At 37.2% G+C, this 21,410-nt stretch overlaps 2 protein-coding genes across 2 annotated transcripts in view; one reads left to right on the top strand and one right to left on the bottom strand.

The window, feature by feature from the left end:
• PRPF39 (pre-mRNA processing factor 39) overlaps positions 1-3,473 on the top strand; it is a 57,519-nt gene extending 54,046 nt beyond the window's left edge. Inside the window, 3 exon segments of the mRNA XM_043981775.1 lie at positions 911-985; positions 1,906-2,026; positions 2,757-3,473. Of these exon segments, the coding sequence (XP_043837710.1) occupies positions 911-985; positions 1,906-2,026; positions 2,757-2,813 (253 nt within the window). The 3' untranslated portion in view covers positions 2,814-3,473.
• Positions 3,474-4,035: 562 nt separating this feature from the next.
• Positions 4,036-20,773, bottom strand: FKBP3 (FKBP prolyl isomerase 3). Its single transcript, XM_043981774.1, has 7 exons — positions 20,553-20,773; positions 18,280-18,355; positions 15,300-15,407; positions 7,581-7,716; positions 6,331-6,398; positions 4,898-4,995; positions 4,036-4,331 (listed from the first exon to the last, which is right to left on the bottom strand). The coding sequence occupies exons 1-7, from the start codon at positions 20,684-20,686 to the stop codon at positions 4,277-4,279; spliced, it is 675 nt and encodes a 224-aa protein (XP_043837709.1). The 5' UTR covers positions 20,687-20,773; the 3' UTR covers positions 4,036-4,276.
• Positions 20,774-21,410: the final 637 nt, after the last annotated feature.

Raw genomic sequence — 21,410 nt, 5'->3', positions numbered from 1 at the left:
TGCCCAGGGTCACACAGCTAGTAAGTTGTCAAGTGTCTGAGACTGGATTTGAACAAAGGTCCTCCTGACTCCAGGGCCAGTGCTCTATCCACTGCGCCACCTGGATGCCCCCAGAAATAGTTTGATTTTAAAAAACTGTTATGACTTGGATAAAATTTTTTCCATATTGCTTACTACTTGCATCATGACATAAGAAACTTTATTTTATGACTACTCATTGTGATTTTGGAATTTTTGTTTTGAGGCACAAGTATTGATAAAAGTAGCTTTAATCATGGAAATTAAGAATTTAAGGTAGGGGGCAGCTATGTGGCACAGTGAATAAAGCACTGGCCCTGGATTCAGTGGTACCTAAGTTCAAATCTGGCCTCAGACACTTGACACTTACTAGCCGTGTGACCCTGGGCAAGTCACTTAACCCTCATTGCCCTGCCAAAACAAAACAAAACAAAAAAGAATTTAAGGTAGGATTTCTCTTGTCTTTGAACGATTTCCATTCATAGACTTTTAAGTGGCAGAAATCTTGTTACAGATATCATAACTGCTGGGCATTCCATTTATATATCCTATGCTTACAAATTCCATAGAGTTTTGGTTTTGTGTTTTTTGTGTTTTTAAAAAAATTTTAGTAGAAAACAGTTTGGTAACTTTTACCTTAAAATGTACAAGAGTCCATAAAAGTTTAAAGAAAGACTTTTTATCAATGAGCTGTTGTGATATTCAAATTGAAAACTTTTTGGTTTTCATTTAACATAAAGGTTTTTTTCTTCTAACTACAAAACAAATGTTAGTTATTGTTAGAAAACTTGAAGACTTTGAAATAACATAGATTTTCTGGAAAAAATAATTATTGACATTATTTTATACCTTAAATATAGAAAAAACCTAATGCCTTTTCCCCCCCATTCAGGCTTTTGGATGCTTATGATGAACATCAAATACTTTTAAAAGAACAAGATTCTTTAAAAAGGAAAGCTGAAAATGGGTATGTAATATCTTTAAGATCATTACAGTGGATTAAGTTGAAGAAATACTTGGTTAGCATTTCTAAAGGTTATTTTTAACCCATAAACCCCACTGCATTTGGACCTAGGTTCAAATTCTGCCTTTGATGCCTTTATGACCTTGGGCAAGCCAACCTCTCTAGGCCTGTTTTCTTATCTTTTAAATAAGAGGGTTAAAAAACCCCTTCTGGGGGCAGCTAGGTGGCACAGTGGATAGAGCACCGGCCCTGGAGTCAGGAGTACCTGAGTTCAAATCTGGCCTCAGACACTTAACACTTACTAGCTGTGTGACCCTGGGCAAGTCACTTAACCCCAGTTGCCTCACTAAAAACTAAAAAAACAACAACAAAAAAAACCCCTTCTACCTAAATCTATGATTTGTGAATATTTGGATCATAAGTTGGGAATGTCAGTTCTTATATAAGAGAAATTGTCCCATATTGTTTTTTGGTTCAAAAGTTAATTATTTTTCTGAACATAGAAGAATTTAAAAATTGTTTTGTTCTTATTGTTGTTTTTCTTTACTTTAAAAAAAAACTATTTTTAAAAGTCAAAGTCTACATAAAGTGTATAATCCAGAATCAGCACCAGTAATTATCAGTGAGGGCAAGAAACTTACTGTTCCTTCATTATGCTGACTTAAAGTGGCTGATTGTTGTGCTTTTTAAAGCTTAATGGAGGGGGCAGCTAAGTGGTGCAGTGGATAAAGCACAGGCCCTGGATTCAGAAGGACCTGAATTCAAATCTGGCCTCAGACACTTGACACTTACTAGCTGTGTGACCCTGGGCAAGTCACTGAACCCTTATTAACCCCCCCCCCCAAAAAAAAAGCTTAATGGATACAGAATTCTTGTCTTGGTGCCCAGAATTTTGAAACACTTGGTTATTTTTGTCTTAATAGGGCAGAAGAGCCAGATGAAAAAAAAGTACACACAGAAGATGCCACGTTAGCATCTACTCAGATGATTGATGGAGACATCCAAGCTAACCAAGCTGCATATAATTATAGTGCCTGGTATCAAGTAAGTATAAATAATTCATATTTGGGGACTTTTTCTGTGACCCAGTTTCTCTTAAAGTTTTTATCTTTCCCACTGACTTTTCTACAGATATACTTATGTACACTCGTGATAAACTTGCCAAGAAAGGCATCATTTAAATTTTTTTGTCTTGATATCTTCTACTAAGGTGTGGATAGAATAGAGCCTAGCCTACAATAATAGGTGCTTATTAAATGCTTGTTTTGACTTTTTTGTCAGTATGGGAACTTGTTCTAAATAATGCAGATTGTAATCCATTTATAAATGTCTTAAAGAGTTGGTTGAGGCCTATGAAAATTGAGATTTGCCCGTGAGTCACTGTAAGGGTCAGAAGTGGGCTTTTCAAATTTTTTTATTGACCAGTCCTGCCACAGTGCCATGCTGGCCTTTCTTCATATGTGTAGATTGTATTCCTGATTCAAAGTATCGCCCTTCCTTTGCTACTGGATTTCAGGTTTTTAGAGCCACAGCTAATATTGTTAGGGTACTTTTTGTTGATTACTGAATTAGTAGAAGTACTTGATTCCAGTATGGCTGTGCTTCTTTTTGAAGGTGTAGGGGAGTTACCTAAGGGATATTGTGCGCCCAGACCATAAAATGATGGAGTTAAACTCAGGTTCCTTTATTTTAAAATTACCTAATTTTGATGAATAACATTTCCTGATAAAGATAACCAGATAACAGTGCTAATTTGTCTGTTTTTTTGTTACAGTATAATTACCAGAATCCCTGGAATTATGGACAATATTATCCTCCCCCTCCAACCTGATGGAAAAAAGTTTTAATTTCATAATTGGTATTGTCTTGGGGGGAAAACCAAACTTTTTTTTAAATGAGGGGTATAAACAAAACTATTTGATAATATTTGATAACTTGTCTTCCCTGTTGATATGTAACATGATTTATGTAGTAATTGGGACAATAATTTCACTTAATAGCAAATAATACTATTTCCTACTTTTTATTGGAATTTTTTTTATTTTTGGCATATTAAGTGGTCTAGAATTCTCAACATATTTGAAACCAAGTCTAGTAGCCTTAAGGAGAAAAAACTGACTGTCATGTCAGTATTGCAGTAATTTTGAATACACATAAGGGCTGGTTATTAAAATGTCTTCACCTCATCTATCAAAAATGATTTCAAACTTTCGACCTAAAAAGGATTGTGTCCAGGTCATGTTTCAGTTGTCCTTGTTGTAATCTTGCACCTAGAAACATAAAGATCTAATCTTAAAATGGACATGTAATAAAATGTCAATATTTGCATCCCTTTAAAAATGAAAATCATTTTAAAAATATGCTATTTCAGGTAGACCTTTGTACACAGAATGTTCATGTGTAACTTGTGAGCAGACTTTTTTGATCAAACTGATCATTTTCATAATAAAACAAGGACTTCTATAAAATTGCTTATGAATTGATTTTTTTTTTTAAAAACACATTTTAGAAATTAAACTTGTGCCAATTAAAGCAGGCAACAAGCCGGGTGAGACATTTTTGATATTTATTTTACTTTTAAATGCCAAAAAACTCTGCTCCTTGCATAATCTCTATTGTATACAGGTCCAGGGAGGGTTTGCCTTGCTCATATTCAAAAGAGGATTTAAACCTAGATTTCCAACTTTTTAGCCACTGACTTCTGCTGAGCACTCAATCTTTCAATGTGTATATTATTTATAACCAGCAAGGAAAGTTGTGCCCAGTTGTCATGACCACAGATGCAGTTAAGTTTTTAATTGGGAAAAGGTCAAAGTATTTATTAGGAAGTTTGGGGATTGAGAATCTCATCTCGCACCCAGTTGCAGAGAAATTTGATCTATTAGATCTATTCCCTTAATTAAAAATAGGAAAATTTCTTAGTTATTGTTTTTTTACTACTTCTTATTGTTTTTTTACTACTGAGGAGAGTACTTCCTAAAAATACTTAAAACATATACCGAAGGAATCTTATGCATTGCATGCAGCCTCCAAAAATTCAATGAGTCATCCAGTTAATGTGTTAATGTATTTGTATTCAGGATTTTCTATTTACAACATGACTATTAAATAATAGAAAACTCAACCCCAACCAGCCTCAACAATACATTTTCAACTTGAGGGATGTAGTCTCAAAATGAGTAATGTTTCCCCCTTCCCCACAAATAAGGTCAGTTCTTCAAGTATAGACAAGGCCACAGATTTGTAGAAGTAGCTCCTGAAGCATGTAGTTTGGGCAACAAACCGTTTATCATTTCAATCAATGTCCACTAATTCCACTTCAAAATTGAGTTTTGCATTTGGTGGAATTCTGTTTGAGAGGTCAAGGTAAAAATAGTAATTGCCTAAATCAGACCACCTTTATTTTCATCACAGTAGTCCAAAGCCCAAAAAGTCATATGAATCCCTTGTTCTATATAAATCAGAATAGAGCTATTCACTGTGAACTATTCTGAAATATCATAAGTAGCTATTACCTAATATTTCAAACTTAAAAGACTTCACTTTATGGAGGCATTAGGTTGAGAAAGCTACCTTCAGAAAACCTCAGGAAATTTTTCACCATAGGAAAAAAAGGCCCCTGGAGTATCTTGAACCAAGTCCTTCTTGAACCTGTCCTCCTTAGTGGCAGAATTGTCATTTTCCCACGTGGTTGACATGCACTGAATACTGATAAACATTTTCTCCCATATTCCAGGTAGCCTAATGAGCTCTACCTGTATAAAGTCTTTTCCCCCTTTCCTATTCCAAGTGATTAAAGGAGAAAAGCAAAATGGTTATGGTTATATGTACCATGAGTTATTGCTGCACAGGATAGGTGATACATGGCATCACCATTTTCTAGCTAGCAAACACCTGCTTCAATAAAAAGGATACTTCGCATCAGGCTGTCCTTTCTTGCCATAAGCCCATTCAGGTTCAATCTCCAGGCGAGCCTTTTCTCCTTTACTCATTGTTAAGAGTGCTTCATCCCACTAAAAGTGAAAACAAAGAAAACATGGAAAAACAGTCCAAGCTTTTTAAAAGAACAAACAAAAAAACTTGGGTAGAAACTAGATAGAAATAATGATTCTTAAATAAGTCTGCTTTACTAAGGGCTTATTTTTATAACAGACATTGTCTAAATGCTTATCATTAACCTTCTTTATAGAAATATAAGGTTTTTAAAAATGGTAAGGTCCTCCCACCTCATCCCCCCATTTTGGTTCTTGAAGCTCTTTATGAGGGGGAAAATCACAAGTTATAAAAGTTTACAAGGCACACAGAATCATTCTCTATTAAGTGGAGGCCGACATCTCTTTCTCAATAGTAGATAATCTCAATTTCTGCTGTGCTTGGAGGAAAGGGGAAAAATTCATGAGTTATTTGTAAGCTATTTAGAAGGACCTTAAAAAAGGTAGCAGAAATGTAAGCTGGTGAGGTCCATCTGCTGAAAGCTACTCTAGTTATACCTATGATTAAGTTCTCTAGTTTACAAAATTCATCCTAGACTTTGGTGATCAATCAAGGAGCTTATTGAACTTGAGCATCTACTATGTATCAGACCCTGTGATAGGGGCACAAATATAAGGAATGAAACAATCCCAAATGTCCATTCACTAAAATGAACTGAGGTGCTGGGATTCCTATTGTATTTGGTTTAGCTAATACTCAAGTAACTAAATATAGACCTGACTGAACAGAAATTGAAAGTTGCCTTATGCCTCATTCACTATATATAAAATCCCATCACTTAAGTTTCTCTTTGTTGAGCTTGTATTTGAAGGGTAAGAGAGATGGGAAAAGTCTCAAGTAACAGAAATTGAGACTGCCCCATGCATCAGAGTGACAGAATACCACTTGATTCTTTCTTGTTCCTACAAGCACTAGAGTTAGAGCAGTAACTTAGGTCATTAAGTCCAAACCTCCCACCCCCATTTTACAAATAGTCAAAATTCAAATCTGTGTCTTCCAGGCTCTAACTTGAGCAAAGTCCATAACTGTACTACCACTAAGCTAGTTATTAGGTTAAAGGCCCAGATAATTAAGAAAAATAATAAATAAAAAATTACCTATAACAAGCAAATAAATCACCTTAAGTTATACCTACTTCAGTCAGAAATTAAAACTGAACACTGAATATACATCCTAATTCCCACTCACTTTTTGGGTATCCAAGGAGTTCATCTATAAACTTAAGTTAAAGAGAAAATAATGATTCCAAATTTGATGCTGTAAGGCTGTTAGAAGGTGCAAGGATGACATCTTGTCTTTGATAGCACAATGCCTTCTATGGGACAGAAATGCAAGTATATATGTTGATTACTTACTCCTCTGATAACTTTACCCACTCCAACTTTAAAACTTAGAGGTTTAGCATTCTTTTTCTTCTTTGCACCTGTAAAACAATTTAAAGATATGATCTATTTTTTGAGAACTGGATTTTTAAAAAAATTTAAACAGTAGTCAATAACCAGTTACATTCTTGCTGATGTCACTATGCAGGCTTTTTGGTAATATAAAACAAAGTAAAAGCCAAAAAAATCAGATGACTCAGAATTCTGTATTATGTTTTCAATATTCAGGCTTACCACTGAGAAGCTTTATTTTATTTGTTTTTGTTTGTTCCATTAGGCTTGAATGACACTTAGTCCAAGTATTTCAGGCCCTATAATGCTGCATCATTCAAGGCTGGGGAATTAGGGTTCTCCCATTTCTACTCAGATTTTGAATTAACCTATCAATATCAACTGTGTTGAAGGCGAAGAGCTGTCAACAGCCTATAGTCAGCCAGTGAAAAGGAGACTTAGACATCTTTTATTTATATAGTGCTTTATGGTTACAAAGCTTTTCGTGTATTATCTAATTTAATCCTCACAATAGCCTGTATAGAAGTGCTGGTGTTATCCCCATTTTACAAATGAGGGAACAGACTCCAGAGGTCAGTCACAAAGGTTGGATTTGCCTAGACTGGAATCTAGTTTCTTGACTACAAGTTCACTGTAGTTTGAAGTAAATTGATGGTTCCCAACCTCTGGGCCAAGGACTCTTTTGGGGTGTGGTGGGGATTAAGGTGGGAAGAGGAACAGCAAAATTATTATAAGGGTCTTCAGATCCACATTATGTACCAAGCATTGTAATTTTTTTAACCTTAGTTCCAATAAAAATGCAGCATGACTCATGTATGTATTACCATTTTTAAAATGTATATAGATGATGTTATGATTACTAAAAGTCATTAAAAGTTTTTTAATTCATAGTAATCTCTTGTCATGTGTTTTCTCAATGAATGGGTACTAATAAAAAATAATAAGTATATATAAAATACTAAGTATATATAAAAATACTAAGTATAGTCAATGAAATTTTTTAATATGAAAAAAAATCCACACTTTAAAAAGTTGAAAACCATTGTAACTGATATTCCTTTAACTGGAATTTAGGTTTAAAAAAAACAAACCAGAAAAACCTGTTGTGGAGAGTTTTGAAAGTGGATAATAAAAAGCTAATGGATACTCCCAGGTATTTCCCCAACTTATATATACAAATAATTCACAATGTCAAGTAAATACAGACTTACTAGTTTGAATATTAGTATCAAAAACAGTTCCATCCTGTAATGTTCCTGTATACCAACAATGAACAATATCTCCTTTTTTGGGAAAGTTAGTTTTATCTCCCTTCTTAAGAATAGATTTTGTATATTTTGGTGGACCCTAAATAAAAGAGAAAACAGAATTGGTACCAACTTAGTCATTAAGAAAAAAAATCCTATAGAGAGATTTCTGATATTTAACTATATCCAATTCAACTCAACTTAAAAAAAAATGCCAAGAAATCAAAATGGTTGCTAAATGCTAACATTAATTATATTTCAGTGGAAATTTGACAGGACTGTATATATTTCATGTCAAATCTAAAATCTGAACGTTAAAAATAGTACAAATCATCAGTGTTCAGAATACTTTGGATTATAAATGAGTAAAATTCAATCATAAATATACTTGTAAAGTAATGACTTCTAATTTTTCTTGCATGAATATGTAGATTTAAAAATGAACTATTAAAAACTAGCTCAATACCTTTTAAGTTAGGTATATAGAGTAATTGGATTTCTGAAGTGTCTTTGTGTACCAGAAGAACATTGAAAAATAGATACCCACGATTTCAGAATTGGTTTAATTTCACAAAAATTACTACATATCTGAGTACATCCAACTTTCAGTCAAATTCAAACATTAACACCTACAGAATTTACGGACTTAAAGCAGAAGAAATCCAAGCCAAGAAAACAGCTGAAAATTTCAAATGAGGGAAAGAAAGGGTTGAAAGGTAAAATGCCATAACAAGTTTTGTAATGAATTGAAACTGTTTGCTATAATTCAAAAGATATTAAAAACATGTGCTTTAATCCATCCATCCCCAAATGATTCCTGAAGTTTCTCAATAGTTAACATTCAGATAAGTTAGATACTAATACATTAGTTTTAACATTTTATACAAATGTACACCTTTATCTGTGATCCTAAAAACATCCATATAATGCATTTGTAGAAATCAAACTATTACAAATATATATCAAATAATCATCCCATAATTTCCTTTTAGTGTAAAAATAAATAACTCCCAAACAAGATGAAATATTCTCCACATAACTGCACATATACAACCCATATCAAACAGCCTACCTTCCTGGGGAGAAGGGAAGGAGAAAATCTGGAACTCAAAGTTTATTTAAAAATTAATGTTAAAAACTGTCCCTGAGGGGCAGCTAGGTGGGTGCAATGAATAAAGCACTGGCCCGGGGTTCAGGAGGACCTGAGTTCAGGTCCGCCTCAGATACTTGCCACTTATTACTGTGTGAACCTGGGCAAGTCACTTAACCCTCATTGCCACACAAAAAAGAAAAAAAAAGGAAACATTAGGGGCAGCTGGATGGCACAGTGGTAAAGCACCGGCCCTGGATTCAGGAGTACCTGAGTTCAAATCTGGCCTCAGACACTTGACACTTACTAGCTGTGTGACCCTGGGCAAGTCACTTAAACCTCATTGTCCTGCAAGAAAACCAAAAACAAAACCTGTCCCTGGGCAGCTAGTGTGGCGCAGTGGATAAAACACGGGCCTTGGATTCAGGAGGACCTGAGTTCAAATCCAGCCTCAGACACTTGACACTTACTACCTGTGTGACCCTGGGCAAGTCACTTAATCCTCATTGTCCTGCAAAAAAACCAAAAACAAAACCTGTCCCTGGGGCAGCTAGGTGGCGCAGTGGATAAAACACGGGCCTTGGATTCAGAGGACCTGAGTTCAAATCCAGCCTCAGACACTTGACACTAGCTGTGTAGCCGGGCAAGTCACTTAACCCTCACTGCCCTGCAAAACAAAAACAAACAAAAAAACTGTCCCTACATGCAACTGGCTAAAACAAAACACTATTTAAAAAAGAAAAGAAAAGGCTCAGGTCATGTCCCACCTTCTATGTGATATTTTTTTCTAATCTAATTCAGTAAACATTTAAGTACCTACCATGTGCCAGCCATTGTCCTAAGCATATAAGAAAAGGGGCCCTGTCCTTAGAATCTTACTGCTGCTTTTCTTTTTGATAAGCTGGGGTTTGTTCTAAATTTGTAAAGACAGGATTTTTAGGCACATCTCCAAGAGTAGAATCTATCAAAAGAAATATTTTTTTAAGAGGTTAAAAAACAGGGCAGCTAGGTGGTGCAGTGGATAGAGCAGTGGCCCTGGAGTCAGAAGGACATGAGTTCAAATCTGGCCTCAGTCACTTGACACTAGCTGTGTGACCCTGGGCAAGTCACTTAACCCCAACTGCTTCACCAAAAAAAAAGAGGTTAAAATACTTGTTGGAAATCTTATCAGTTGCCAGTTGTTGATTCTACTGATAGATCTCTCAAATCCATCTCCATTCACATAGCCACCACTCTAGTGCATGCCCTCATTTTGCAATAGCTTCTTAACTAGGTTCTCTGAGTCAAGTCTTTCCTTACAACTATCTTCTACACATTTGCTAAAATGTTTTTAGTACTAAGTAAATAATGTCTGAACACATCTCTCCTATACTCAAGGCCCAATGGCTCCTATTATCTCCTTTAATTTCATATTAATTCCTATTTGGCTTTTAAAATCCTTCAACCACCTTACATCTATATGACCAGTGGCTACTATGCCTGACACAGCACTTAATAATGCTTGGTGATTGACTGTACAAATGTCTAAACATCTGAAGGACCACCAAAAGAATATTTAAAACTTCTGGTGGTATACATTTAAAAGGCATTTCTTCAGTTCTTTAGGGGACTCTGTTAAAGGTATAAGAGAAACATAAATGAGTATGTTCAAGATTCAGGGTTTTTTTTAAGGAATAAAACTATTTGTACACAGAAGGTGCTCTTCTGAACTGCACGGCTGTAACATCCTTTAGTTCATTCTTTTTTTTTTTTTAGTGAGGCAATGGGGGTTAAGTGACTTCCCAGGGTCACACAGCTAGTAAGTGTTAAGTGTCTGAGCCGGATTTGAACTCAGGTACTCCTGAATCCAGGGCCGGTACTCTATCCACTGTGCCACCCTAGCTGCCCCCTTTAGTTCATTCTTATGAAAATCCTAGAATGTTTCTTCCTAAAAATATTCTTAGCCTCAAAATGTATAAATTAAAGTTAATAATGTTTCAGGAAACTGTACTGGTGAACTGCTGCTTAATAGATCTTCCCCTATTATGGTAAAGAATAGCTATGAAAATTTAACCCAAGCATTTTTACATTAATAATTTTGATCTTTTTTGTTGTTGAGTTGTTTTTTCAGTCCAACACTTTAGTGACCCCATTTTGGGGGTTTTCTTGGCAAGGTTTGCCATTTCCTTCTTCAGCTCATTTTTACAGATGAGGAAATTGAGGCAAATGGTTAAATGACTTGCCCAGGGTCACACAGCTAGTGTCAAGTGTCTGCTCTATCCACTGTGCCATGTAGCTGCCCCATGAGGTCACATTTGAACTTTAGGTCCATCATACTATCCACTACACACACCACCTAGCTGACCCAATTTTATTCTTTAACACTTAACAATAACTTTCATTAATAAAATTGGAAGCTGTTTCAAATGACCTACAACTTAACCCACTTCAAAAGCTCAAGTACATCAGAAAGCCTACTAAAAGTGGTATGCTATGACAATGTATAAAAACAATTCCAAGATTAGAAAATAATTCTTTTTTAAAAGTTTATTTTCTTAGAGAAAAGAAACCTAATAAACCATAAAAATAACTTACTTCAAAAGTAATGTCAAAATCTCTGAAGGTTTTTTTTAAACTGCTTTTTAAACTGGAGAATAGATTAGTATTCTGAGTCAACGATAAGAATCAAATTTTAAATGCTAACTCCCCATATGCTTACTGTGCTTTCTGGTCACATAAGCAAATCATTTAACCTATATATTTCCCACAACCACAGGCAGACATTATGGCAAGTGCCCAATATCAAGCTTCCATGTTCCTGTTCAGCTTTAAGGTATAACGGAGAAGAACTTCAAATTTTGGACTGATCGAGGATATGGGTTTATTTCCTGGTGAACACATGGAATCATCTTAAAAGAATAGCAATAGTTCTAGAGCCACTCTGGAAGGTCAAAATGCTGGTGACTGGCCCTGAAACTAACCCAGTTTTTAAGGACTTCATCAAACTACAAATAATCGACAGGACAGCCAGATAATGCAAAATTAGTCCTTAATTAGGCTGGGCTAATAGTATTGTAATCATGTATTATGTTTGGAATTTTCCTGCAAAAAAAAGTGGCTCCAAAGAAATCTAAGAGGAAAAAGACCTGTATGTACAAATATATTTATAGCAACATTTTTTTAAATGGCAAAGAATCTGAAAACTAAAGGGTGTCCATCAGTTGAGGAATGGCCAAACAAGTTAAAGCGAAATTAAAGCACGAATATAATGGAACACTCTTTTGCCTTAAGGAATGGGCAAAAGGGATGATTTCAGAGAAACATGGAAAGACTTGTATGAATTGACAGAGTGAAGTGAACAGAGCCAGAAGAACAATGTTTTTTTTTTTTTTAGTGAGGCAATTGGGGTCAAGTGACTTGCCCAGGGTCACAGCTAGTAAGTGTTAAATGTCTGAGGCCGGATTTGAACCAGGCACTCCTGACTCCACGGCCGTGCTCTATCCACTGCGCCACCTAGCTGCCCCAAACAATCTGTATAATATAGTAAAGACAAACTCTGTTAGACTTAAGAACTCTGACCAATAAAATAACCAACCTGAGTCAAGAAAACTGATATTGATCATTTATGCTATATATCTCTAGATAGAAATGATGATTCAAGATGCAGAATAAGAAGTGGGAAGGAAATCTCAGAGAACACACCAGCATAAAGGCCTGGAGGCAGGACTATGTGTGTTTGGCAAACAGTAAATAAAAGGAATCCTGTACTCTAAGCAAGCTAATCCAAAGGGGAACATTGGGAAATAAGATCAGAAGAGTAGGCTGAATCCTTTTTATAAGATGTCCTGGTTGGTAGGCAAGGATATTGGATTTTATCCAACAGGCAATGACAACCACTGAAGCTTTTTGAATGTGTGGGGTGATATGTGTAAATGAATTCTTCAGAAAGATCAGGCAATGATATAAAGCAGGGCTTATTCAAGGTAAAGTTATAAACACACATACATATATAACATCTATACACATAAACAAAAAGTAATTTAGGGGAAGGCTTCATGTAGTATATGGTGCTCAAGGAAGTAATGGATTCAAGGAGAGGAAGATAAAGAAAGACTGCATATTCATGGAAGCGAATATGGAGCAGCCTCTTCAGCTAGATTGTGAAGGGCTTTAAAAATTGAACAGAACTCCCAATTAATCCAATGGCATTTATTCCATAGGGAAGTCATGTGTGAAACAGTGTTTTAGGAAGATTAATCTGGCAGTGGCACAGAGGATGAATTAGAAAAGGGAAAGCTTTAAAGAAGGCAAAGAGCATATTTAAGATACTGCAACTGTCCAGCTTTGAAATAATATAGTCCTATACTACAGTCGTGACATCAGAGAGGAATAGATGTGAGATGTGGGGATCAAAAGAGAGGCAGTCTTGTACAGTGGATTACAGGCTAAAATTGGAGTCCAATCACACAACCACTTGTTCCGGGGTTCATAATCTCCCACCTGGACTATTGCAAAAGTCTCAAAATTGGTCAGTATCTTCTTTCATTATCCTCTCTTTGCAATCCTTTTCTACAAAGCTGCCAAATTAGCATGCCTAAAATCTCAGTCTAACCATGTCATCCCCCCATTTATACCACCCCCCCCAAAAGTCAGGTGTGTGTGTGGGGGGTGGTGGAAGTTGCCTCCCCATGGCCTCTAGAATACAATACAAAAGCTTTGGCCTTGCATTTAAAACTCCTCTATAGTCTGACTCCCATCTGATTTTCAGGTTTATTTCATGTACTTTACTTTCTAACTGTACTGGCCGATTAGCTGTTTCCCATCTTCAACATTTCAACTCCCATTCTCTGTGAGCCTGCATAAACAATACGTCCATGCCTGGATCGCCTTTTCTCTTCACCTTTGTCTCTTTAGGCTGCCACCTCCTAAGCCTTTCCTGATCCCCTCTAGTTGTTATGTTCTCCTCAAATTATGCTGAATTTACATACCTAAGTATGTATTTTATCCCCCACCTTTAAAGACAAAGTAAGCTCTGAAGATAGCTACCACTTTATTTCTAGTTTTTTGCATCCTTAGGGTCTAGCCCAACACCTTGCCTAACAGTTGCTTATCTCAGAAGAAACTTTTTTATAAAAGTTTTTTAAATAAAGGATTCAGTCACTGGATATCATCCATTAAGAACATGCAATTTTCTGATTACAAAAGGCTTCTGATTCTTCACCTGAACTTTTACAGACTACAAATATTTCCATCCTTATTTATTCTACCTATTGAGACCCAGAGACTGAGTATTGCTTTCAGGAGGAATAGCAGAATAATCTAGTGGTCAAAGACTATGGGGACTATAGGACTCATTGGCTGAAATCCGTAAGGTACCAGTGGTTGTAATCAAATCAGTAAAAGACTGTCCTCTTCACTTTCATGGATATACTGCTTGCCTTCTCAAGGGATATGAAGGAGGAAGGAAAGCATATGGAACTCAAAATTTTTTTTAAATGAATGTTAAATTTATATATAATTTGGAAATATTTAATGAAAATTTGAAAACAAGGTTGAAGCCAGGTTACAAAGGGTTTTAAATACCCAACGAGGATGTTTGCATTTATTAGAGAGGCAAGAGGAAGACACTGACAAAGGGGAGCTAACCTGTGCTCTGAGAATATCAGTTTGGCAGATATATGGAGGATGGACAGAAGGAAAGCCCAAATAAGAAGTGACTGCAGGTAAGAAGACATGAAGGCCTGAATTTGGATGACAGTGATTTATATGTATGTGTGTATATGTGTATGTGTATGTATATATTATGTATAAAAATACATAGATATTATGTAATCATCATATATAGGCATCAAGGTAGAGAGTTGAAGTAGTAAATTTTTGGTGATACAGAACTGGCACTCAGAAGAACAATGAGTTTAATAAGCAAATCTGGGTGTCTCTTTGTAGACAAGGAGAGTAACTGAAACCATGGGAATGAAAGAGATCACAAAGAAAAGAGAAAAAAGGACCTAGGACAGAGCAAACCAAACAACCAAACAAGGATGATAATCCAGATATTCAAAGAACCATGAGAGAACAACATCAGGAAAACCACAACCCATCTTGACATGCCCCTTCCCCATCCCACCCAAGTGGTATATTTACTTAATACTTAAGAGGTCAAGAAAGCCAAGGCATAACAAAAGGACCACTGGTAACCTTGGAAAAAGCAGTTATGTTGAACGGTGGGGTAAAAAAAAAAAAAAAGACAAGAAAATGAGCTGTGAGATGGACAAAAAGAGACAATAATAATTTTTACTGAATGTCAACCTAGGTCTGAAAGGCCCAAAGAGGTCTAAATAACCATAATCACTTATTTTTCATCCCCGAAGCTTAAGCAATAGGTTCAAGGCTTTCAAGCCAGGAAGTAGGAGTTCCCACAGATCTATTACAATTTGCACATAAAATCTTCTGCCTAGAAATTCCGCCTCAAAGGCTAGAAAAAAGTTGGGCTCAGGATTGGAAATAAAAGCAATCCAAGGTTGGATTTGCAAATTACATTAAGTGACAATACCATTAGAATTTACATAAAAAGCAACAAAAAAATTGCAAATATTTTGTGACATTATACAGACCTCATCCAAAGCTTCTTCAGGCTTGACTTCTTTGGATTTCTCTTCATCAAGCTTCACATTTTTCACCTGCTCTGTCACTTTGGCAACACTCTCAGTACCTTGGAAACGCTGTAATAAAATTTCCTTACATGTTAATACATCAAGGACAAGCCTGTTTTTCATGAACCTGAGGAAATCGGGCTACCCTGTGCCAAATGAAAAACTGACCAATGAATATAAATGGAATTTAACGTAATTTAACATAAAATAATTGGCTTAAGGAATATAAAACATAAATTATTGTCAACATTTTTACTATATAAATCATGAGCTAATTTTCCAAATGCCATTGGTAACCTTGGATACCAATAAGAACCAAAAAACAATCCTAAGAAGATACTCCTGATTCAATGGCACAAATGCAGGTAGACCCCATCTAATGCTGCTGGAACCAGAGTTGTTTTGCAACAACACTGCTGATACATTTTAATCTAACTCAAATCATAACACTGCAATACTCCACTGTAACATTCTTTTTGTCAATTCATCTTTGGATTACTCCTATAGACCTGTTATATACCCCAAATCACATTTTCATAAAACATACTGATGCTGATAGTTATCAATCAATAATCATTTATCATGGCCTCCTATGTATCAGTCTCTGTGGTGGCTGGAGTACAAAGACAAAATTTAAACAGTCCTATTCTTCAAATAGTACATATATATCTCCTCGGAATGAGGACTGGTGGGGTGAGGAAGATATGCCTATGTTACTCATTTGATCATTAAAAAAAAGGAATCCTTTTTTCCACAGAGTTATATATTTTCCATTATCTAGAGATTCACTACTCTTTTTTTTTTTTTGGTGAGGCAATTGGGGTTAAGTGACTTGCCCAGGGTCACACATCTACTAAGTATCAAGTGTCTGAGGCTGGATTTGAACTCAGGTCCTCCTGAATCCAGGGCCAATGCTCTATCCACTGCGCCACCTAGCTGCCCTGAGCTGTATATTTTACAATGAGCAACAGGAAGGTACTTTCTGAGGTATTTGTTGCTACCAGAACCTAAATATATAGCACCTCACAGAGTCATTAAAATGGGGATTCTTTTGTGTGTGTGTGGGGGGGGGCAATGAGGTTAAGTGACTTGCCCAGAATCACACAGCTAATAAGTGTCAAGTGTCTGAGACCAGATTTGAACTCAGGTCCTTCTGAATCCAAGCTGGGTGCTTTATCCATTGCACCACCTACTACCCCTAAAATGGGGATTCTTAACCTTTTCTGTGTCATGGACCCCTTTGAGAGAATCAGGTAAAATCTATAGATCCCTTTTCAAAATAAATAATTTTAAATGTATGAAAACACAAAGATTACAAGGGAAACTGATTATGTTAAAATATTTATTTTTTAAAAAGAGACTCAAGGTTTAGAACCCTTGCATTAAAAGGAGGAGCCCCAATATCACCAAGGCATTTTTTGTTTGAAACCTCAGATTTCAGGGTGAGGGAACTTTTTTCTACCAATACAAATCTCTAACTGGTCTGCTATGTGATAACAATAGCTCACATTTATATAATGGTCTGATGTTAAAGTGTTACCCACCCCCAGAGGCTCAACAACATAAAGATTCATATAGCTAGTATCAAGAGACAGGATTCAAATGTATATATTCTTTGGGGGGGAGGGGTTGGGCACAAGGCAATGAGGGTTAAGTGACTTGCCCAGGGTCACACAGCTAGTAAGTGTCAAGTGTCTGAGGCCAGATTTGAACTCAGGTCCTCCTGAATCCAGGGCCAGTGCTCTACCCACTGTGACACCTAGCTGCCCCCTAAATGTATATATTCTCACTACAATCTAACATTCTTTCCACAAGACTAAACTGCAGAAAACTGCTGCTTCAGTAATATGATGACACCATACATAATGTGTAGATTTTCAAGGTGCATTCATACCCATTATGTCATTTTATGTTTAATTAGAGGTCAAACTTACTAATAATAAAATCAAAATTCCTGAAATAGTACAATATCTTATCATGGTGTAAATTAACTTCCCTAGAATTGGCAGATTTTTATCTCTGAATTTTACAAAACCAGCAGACAATACATATATTTAACAGACACACATGTACATATATATACATGTACAATTTATATACATTATAACTCTAATGTATTGTGAGAAAAATAATGGGGTTCTGGGAAACCCAGAGGCCCTCCCACTTGAGGGAGCCTTGCCTGAGCTCTTTTAAGGCCAACCCAGAGTCAGTAAAGTTGAAGCTCAGACTCTGAATAGGGACAATAGATTAAAACCACACCTCCCTGGGGCAATGGTTAACACTTAGTAGCTGTGTGACCCTGGGCAAGTCACTTAACCCTAATTGCCTCACCAAAAAAACCCCACAAAAAAACAAAAAAAACAACCCACACCTATCTAAAAACTTTGCTCTCAGAGGATCTGTCTTTCACAGACCCTGAGCAGCAGGGCACTGTTCATTTTAATATGGACCATCCTCAAGTCATGCCAATCCATGGACTTGAATGTTATTGGCCAATTAGCTTGGGTCAAGATGCAGTGACCCACCTCTATCTGAGAGAGGACAAAATCCTTGGGGAGAGGGTGGTCACGCTCTTCCCCCCCTCCCCTGCCCCATGCTGAAGGGAACAGGCACTTGTTGCCGCTGGGTCTCCTTCCTATCCTAGGTAATGTAGGGCTTCTGAACTTTTGCAGCCATGTGCTCTCTTTTTACTAACATTTAATATGATTTAATAAATGTTTAATGCCCAAAGACTGGTGCTATAGTCTCCAATTTATAAGTAGCAATATATTAGAAACCCCAGTTAAGTTCCCTTAACTTAGGACAGAGATAGGTATGCCCAAAATATTTCAAATGACATAGTATCTGTATATGCATATGGAAAACACATGCCTACATGTCTATACACATGTCTGTAAATCCTTGAAAATCATTTGAATATAGAGAGGATGGAGACACTTACCTTACTTTCAAAAAGGTGGTTGTAGGCTGTGACTAAATGATCCTTGTTTGCTGTATTGGCCACATTTTTATGTTTCCTAGGAATTTATGTCTGCAAGAAACTATTAAGAGAGGAAAGTTACATATGGAATTTCTAGCTTCCTTCCAAGTGAAAAACTTGCTAAAAGAAATCAATTCCTAAATTTCCCTCAATACCTCCAATTACTTACTGGTACTTATTCCAATATTTTCTATATTCTTATTGGTATACCCGTTGTTTCCTCCCTCCCCCAAAATAATTAAGCTCAGTATTTGGAAAACTAGGCACTCAATATATACTTGTGGACCTGAAATGAGTGTATAGAACAGGGATATTAAAGTTTTGCTACTATGTTTACTCAAGGTTTAGTCACACTGTAATTTTTCTTTTTGGAGGGAAGAGCAACTGGGGTTAAGTGACTTGCCCACGTAGTAAGTATCTGAAGCCAATCTGAACTCAGGTCCTCCTAGTGCCAGGGCCTGTGCTCTATCCACTGTGCTACCTAGCTACGCAACAGCATAATTTTAAAAAAATGTTAATGTTAAAATTATATATAAAATTAAAATTCTTCAAAGGCAAAAGAATTATAGTATTATCAGTCCTAATGGGTTTGATACTGCCTATTAAAGGCCAGTGAAATGTATTGTTAACTAAAAAATTGGCTGTAATTTCACTTGTACTAGACAGAAATTATACTATCAAGTAAAAAAACTTAGAAATACTAATACCATAATCTTAAATTGACAAAGGTGAAAAATTAATTTCTCTTCACTCACAACTGTGTGCCATACTAATCTTAAATAATTTCCTCAAATACCAACATACTTTCTGATAGGGAGGTAAGGAACTCAAAGGGCAGATTGTGACATTTTAATTTTTGGACATATCCAATGTAGGATTTGTTTTGCTTAGCTATGTGTGTTTGTTAGAAGAGCTTTCTTTTTCTTTATTTTAACTAGGGGTGGGAGGTTGGAAGAAAGTGATTTTGATTAATTTGAAAATTTTATTTAAAATAAATCTCTTCCTCCTAGTATCCACTACTTCCCTCTCTGCTTTAATCTAGGTACCTTGGCTCTTCACCAGTTTTCAGTTTGCCACCTATATCTAAAAATTCTTCCTGCATAAAATAGGTAAGATGAAAAAAAATATATATATATGTATAGGATGATAGAGGAATCCCATTATACTGTTATAAAACATTTAATAAAAACATAAAGTTCGTGTAAATAATTCCAGTTTTGTGCAGAGCAGCTGAGTATAATTGAAGGTGACTGAGTTTGCAACTTGCTTAACCTTTTCGGTGTCAGTTTGCAACCTTCTGGCAATCGGGTGAAGCCAAGAGACCCCTCTCAAAGGAATGCTTTTAAATGCAAAAAATAAAACGCGTAGGATTACCAATCAAATCCATTATACTTAAAGTTATTTTCTTAAAAAAAAAAAGTTCAGGCACCCCAGGTTAAGAAACTCTTTTTTATGCAGAGAATTTGAGTATAATTGAGGTTGACTGAGTTTGCAACTTGCTAAACCTGAAGCCAATGGACCCCTTTAAGAAATGCTTTTAAATAAATAAAAAAAAAAGACAAAACACCACAGGGTCACGAAAGTAACTCGTTACATTGAAAGTTATCTAAATTAAAAAAACCAAGTTCTGCTACCCCGTTATACGCAGAGCACCTGAGTATGACCGAGGTGGCTGCAAATTTGGAATCAGCCTCAGGAGGCCCGGGGGGGGGGGGGGGGGGGGGGAGAAAGGGCATGGAGCAGGACTGGCCCCTAACCGCGAGGAGAACGTCGACCTCACTCCCACTCAGGCCCCTTCGAGAATTAAGATTTCGGGGAGTGAGGTTCATCAAAATTTGAAGAAAAGAAAACAGAGCCAAACAAAAAAAAAAATTAAAATCGGGAGGGGAGAGGGCACAAGCCAGCACCCAAGGCGATAGGAAGCGGGGAAGAAGGGAAGTTTGAGTCCCACAATCCCCCTCGGGCTCTCCTCTCTCGCCTCCCCCACCCGGCCGGCGCACTTTGTCTCCGCGGTCTTCTTTTCCACCTTCCCCCTCCCTCAAGTCCGAGGAGGCGGGACTTCTCCCCGGGGCTCGAGATTAAAATACGTGGTTCTAGTTCCGGTAAATGGAGGGGCGGCTTCCCCCCCCCCTCCCTTCCCAGCGCCGCGAGGCTGGGTGCGCGTGGCGAGGAGCACGAGGCGGGAGATAGAATGTTGTTGGGGGAGAAGGGTTGCCCCCTCAACTATCCCAAGCCCGGCCTCTTCCCTGCCCTGAGGTACCGAATCCGAGCCGTTGTCTTGCAGAAACTTGATGATGTCCTTCTTAGGGAGCGCCTCGCTACGCAGCTGCTCCGCACTCCAAACCCGCTGTGGTCCAGCAGCCGCCATCTTCCCCCTACTGCCTCTAAACGACTGAGGCCGCTCGCCTCAGTCAAGCTGAGTCCCTCCCCCCGCAGTTCCGAAGGTTCGGAGCCTTCGAGTCATAGGCGGGGTTCCCGCGGGAGCCTTGAGCGCGATTGGCCAGGTTTTGAGTGACGTAGGACTCTCCTACGAAGTCTTTCTCTATTTTTTTGGTATGGGGGGAAATGGCCCCCCCTTCTTCATCCATCCCCCCCCTCTCTCCCTCTCCCCCCCCCCTCTCTCTCTGTCTCTCTCTCTCTCTCTCTCTCTCTCTGTCTCTCTCTCTCTCTCTCTCTCTCTGTCTCTCTCTGTCTCTCTCTCTCTCTCTGTCTCTCTCTGTCTCTCTCTCTCTCTGTGTCTCTCTCTCTCTGTGTCTCTCTCTGTCTCTTTCTGTCTCTCTCTGTCTCTGTCTCTGTCTCTGTCAGCATTTGTTGAAGTCACGCAGGCCTGTGTCCTGGTGCATAAAAGTTTTCAAAATTAGGCTGGACTAAAGACACCGTATATAATTCGGCCTGTGCTCAAAAGGCCACAGTCATATCTGAAAAACACTGAAATTGGCTTTTGCTGAACTATTTTTAAGTTTTCCCCTCTCCTCAGTGATGAGAAAAATGGAAGGAGAAAATAATTGCTTATTAATTGAAAAAATGTCTTTAGCTTTTTTTTTGAGAACATATCTTTAAAACAGATTATGGGAGCGATATATTAAGAAATA

The sequence above is a fragment of the Dromiciops gliroides genome, chromosome 2, assembly GCF_019393635.1.
Source record: "Dromiciops gliroides isolate mDroGli1 chromosome 2, mDroGli1.pri, whole genome shotgun sequence".
Lineage (NCBI taxonomy): Eukaryota > Metazoa > Chordata > Mammalia > Microbiotheria > Microbiotheriidae > Dromiciops > Dromiciops gliroides.
This window is presented reverse-complemented; position numbering and strand designations above follow the sequence as displayed.

Excerpts from the sequence above, each read along its gene's own strand:
- FKBP3 (XM_043981774.1), bottom strand. The coding sequence starts at position 20,686 with ATGGCGGCTGCTGGACCACAGCGGGTTTGGAGTGCGGAGCAGCTGCGT. Across the intron at positions 6,399-7,580 it reads TGATACTAATATTCAAACTA|GTGCAAAGAAGAAAAAGAAT; the intron begins GTAAGTCTGTAT and ends ATTGTTTTACAG. Across the intron at positions 4,332-4,897 it reads AAAGGACAGCCTGATGCGAA|AATTCCACCAAATGCAAAAC; the intron begins GTATCCTTTTTA and ends CCTCTCAAACAG.